Below are 3,729 nucleotides of genomic sequence, written 5' to 3' on the forward strand. Positions count from 1 at the left end.
TTTCTAGTAAGTGTTTATTTTATTTCAACTGAAGTTACAGAATTGTATTGCTTAGCGATAGCTAGAAGATACATTTAGAGGCAGCTTAAAAACAGAAAATGTGTTTCAGTAACAAGAGTAAACACTACAAAAATGTTCATTGCCAGTGCCTGCTTTGTTTTAGTTCTTTAAAAGTGAATTGTTAATATAGTTAGTTTTAAAAAAAATGCTTTAACATTACATTCCAGCAGGATCAAACTTAAGCTTTTGAAGTGCAGGTCTTTTTCACCAGCTTTGTGTCTGGAATCCAGGGACGGGACCAAACTTCAAAGGTGCAGGTGGAAGTCTAAAAAATAAAAAAACAATTAACATTCATCCAGCATCTAGCCAAACCTACATACATCATATGATTCCATTGTTAGTAATTTAGCAACTACTAATAATAATGAACAGGGTATTAAGACAGGTCTATACGCCCAGAAATACACTGTATCTATAGTGATATGGTTTTCCTAAGCAGTTGGTTACGTGGATAATGAGGGGAGGAGATTGCTGAATCATCTGGTTTTTAAAAGCAGGGTAAACCTGTACAGTTCAGCAACTTTTAAAATGGTGTTTTATTTACATAGACCTTCACTTATCTGCATTAAAAAAAAAAAAGCTAAAAAAAAGGAATACCATATTCCGAGTGTTTAATTTTTACACTGATAAAACATCCACTAAGTAAACACATGTATACTTTTAAACCTGACACCCCTGTATTTAAACTGGACACCCCTGTATTTAAACCGGACACCCCTGTATTGTACATATTCAGATACATTATGAGTAGGAGGACTAGTATGCCACTTGCACATCCAAATTCAATTATTTAGATTGAGCAAGGTGATGAAACCCAGGTCAGGGTCTATGGTGTTCATTGGAGGTGATTACTAGTTAACTTTCTCCCTCCAGTTACCTTAGCCAGTTTAGGCCCATCATGGAATGCACACAGCTCGATGTTCTTCGCTGTTCCCTTTCTGCAGGATGTGCGACCCATCTTCACTGTCATAATGTACTTGATTCCTGCAACAACCTGTAAGACGCACATAGGTGTTAGTTTTCTTTTTGTGGAGGAATGTAGATAATTAGGGTCAGCCTTAAATATGATTGTTTCTGATAATGGAACTTAAGCGATTCTACTTCGTGTTCAGACTGGTCTAAAGGACACTGTATACTCATTTCACAGAATGTTCTTTTGTAATACTCATTAATACAAAATTATACTACACCCACAAGTTGGTTTCTGAAAACTCAGGTAAGTTGTACAGTAGTTAGCTGAGTCAGACTGAGGCATGTACAGTTTAAAAAAAAAATAATTAAACATATGGTGTTGCCTGAAAACAGCATTTGTCAATATAGGGTTAAGGATCTGAGCCAATGGAAAACCGAGTCATAATACACATGTGATTTTGCAGGGTCTCCCGTCTGCTTGATCTGTCCAAGCACAACCTTCAACAGCCCAAGTATGACTGTTTAACATTTTAGAGATGTGAGCAACTGATACCGCACAGTAGAGATCAGGTAAAGCGTCAAATGTGTGTTTATCAGGTGTTCCTCTCTGCACTGTTGTCAACTACAAGGATTAGGGGAGTTCTTTGCCAGAGAACAATGGATTTATTTTGTCAGTGGAAGTGAAACTTGGGTACAGTGCCTTTTATATGTGACCTTAAAAACTGTCAATACAAAAATAAATCTGTCCCAGACCGTTCTTTCCTTTAATAATAATAAAAAAGTATATGTTAGTCCCCTTGCAGCTTTGTATCTCGTTTGAAATGGGACACTAATATTGCTGCACAGGGTGTCACACTTCATTTCAAATGGGGCCGATTTCCAACCAAAGCATTTACTGTACCACATATTTACATGTCACACTGTAACAAACATACATTATATGGAATAAACCATCTACTGTTGCAAGTATTATTTGAAACAGACTGGGAGGTTAAGGGTAAAGTAAAAACACACAGAAGGAAACAATGACAGGCTACTCAACACCAAAGCATTATAACTGATTTAAATTCAACACTTTTCACTATTTATCGGAGTATCTTGTTGGCCTTTTTTTTTTCTTTTTTTTTTTTTTTGATAGCTTCCCCACATTGTCTAGAAAGACATTTCTGATTCAATGAAGGTCTTTTTCATAGATTGCTTCTTCAGTTTCAATGTATCTAGCTAAAACAAGCAGCTGGATATCGGTAGTTTTTTTTTTTTTTTTTTAAACACGATATATTTTCCCAGTTTCCTAGTAATATTGTAAAAACAAATAATGAAGTTAACTAACTTAAGGTTAATTGGGACTAGGGTATGACTATGTGAGAGGGTATGTCAAGATCACTAAAATAAAGCATAGTTGTTCTTCACTATTTATTTAAAACACAAACACACACTCGAGCTGTTGTCTACTTTCCCGTTTTACTAACCTGCATCTGCAACCTGACGACCTGTGAGACCCTGGAGACGTAAATATCATTGCTAGCTTTGTTGAACTCGGTGACCGCGAACTTCAACGCATCCTGAACCCCTTCGTCTCCAATGACCACGTCTACCGGACCTCCAGGTATTCCGCCAGTGACACAGACCGCAGCTACTGCAAAAAGCAGAGTGAGAAACGAGAAGCTGTGCTTCCACATAACAGTCATTTTCAACCGTGTGCACTTCACGAACAGCTGAGAAGGATATAAACAAGGGTCGTTGCGGGTTACAGATTATAAATGCTGACGTGACGTCAGGTCAGTCCAATCCCCTCCTCTCCTTTTGCCTCGCCTCGTCTCGCCTCCCTTCTGTCTGTGAGTGGGTAGGTTTTCTCAAAGCGTTCTGCATGCACGTGATTCTCTGCAGCTGCGCTTTGACGCGTGCCTGTTTAAACCTACATGAAAGGGGGTCTGTTTGTATATGTCTGGATTCAGAAAGATTTGGGGTCCTTATGAGTTCAATCACGCTAGATTTAATGGATCACCAAAAAGAAAGAAAGAGTAATGTCACAGAAATATGCAACACGGATAATGATGATAGTGAGTGTTTTTTTTTTTTTAAAGTTGTGAAATATCCTGCAATCCCATGGGTTTCTGCATGCCAAGGCCTTTGGGTCTCAAAGTCTTCGGAACCAGTGTTACCAGATCCCCCCAAAGTTCCTGTTTTTCTAATTGTAAACACAAACAATTAGTTTGGTGAAATATTCAATATATACTGAATTCATTAAGAGACCATTCATGTAAATCGCACTGAAATCCAACTTTAAATAATATCAGAAGTAGGTCTGGGACGATAGTTTTTTTTTTTGTTTTTTTTTTTACTATCGATGCATCATTTTCATAACGCAAAAGATGCATCGTTTTTTCATAACGCGAAAGAAACGTGTACATAATAAGTACATATATTTTAATCAAATCTAATCACAAAAAATAAACATTTCTCCAGTTGAACTTAAAACTGCACATTTCTAATTATTTATGTTTAGTCACACTGTCGGCGAGGTTCCCCACAAAAAGTTAATAAAACATTATAAATATTATCATCTTAAGTTGTAAAGTACAAATACAACAGTACACTTTTTGCCCGAGACGTTATCTGATGCTAATAGAGTGGTAGTTTAAATCTATATCACTATTCGTTAATGGTAATCGTGGATAATGCACTCAATGCAGAGAAAAGCCTCGATGTTTCTTGCATTAGGCCCTCCAGTGGTTTGCATAAAATATCCACGACTTG

General features: G+C 37.1%; 1 protein-coding gene across 1 annotated transcript; it reads right to left on the minus strand.

Annotated features, from left to right (window-relative positions):
- Positions 1-2,777, minus strand: LOC117410765 (cystatin-like). The gene is made up of 3 exons (XM_034017556.3): positions 2,442-2,777; positions 938-1,054; positions 1-325 (listed from the first exon to the last, which is right to left on the minus strand). Exons 1-3 carry the CDS (start codon positions 2,658-2,660, stop codon positions 239-241), a joined length of 423 nt encoding a protein of 140 aa, XP_033873447.1. The 5' UTR covers positions 2,661-2,777; the 3' UTR covers positions 1-238.
- Between the last annotated feature and the right edge of the window lie 952 nt (positions 2,778-3,729).

This window comes from Acipenser ruthenus, chromosome 6, assembly GCF_902713425.1.
Source record: "Acipenser ruthenus chromosome 6, fAciRut3.2 maternal haplotype, whole genome shotgun sequence".
In the NCBI taxonomy this organism is placed as follows: Eukaryota; Metazoa; Chordata; class Actinopteri; order Acipenseriformes; family Acipenseridae; genus Acipenser; species Acipenser ruthenus.

Bases quoted from the DNA above. Each gene is read 5' to 3' on its own strand.
- LOC117410765 (XM_034017556.3), bottom strand. From the start codon at position 2,660: ATGACTGTTATGTGGAAGCACAGCTTCTCGTTTCTCACTCTGCTTTTT. The intron at 1,055-2,441 runs GTTAGTAAAACG...TGCGTCTTACAG, and splicing joins TCGTCAGGTTGCAGATGCAG to GTTGTTGCAGGAATCAAGTA. The intron at 326-937 runs GTAACTGGAGGG...TTTATTTTTTAG, and splicing joins ATGGGCCTAAACTGGCTAAG to ACTTCCACCTGCACCTTTGA.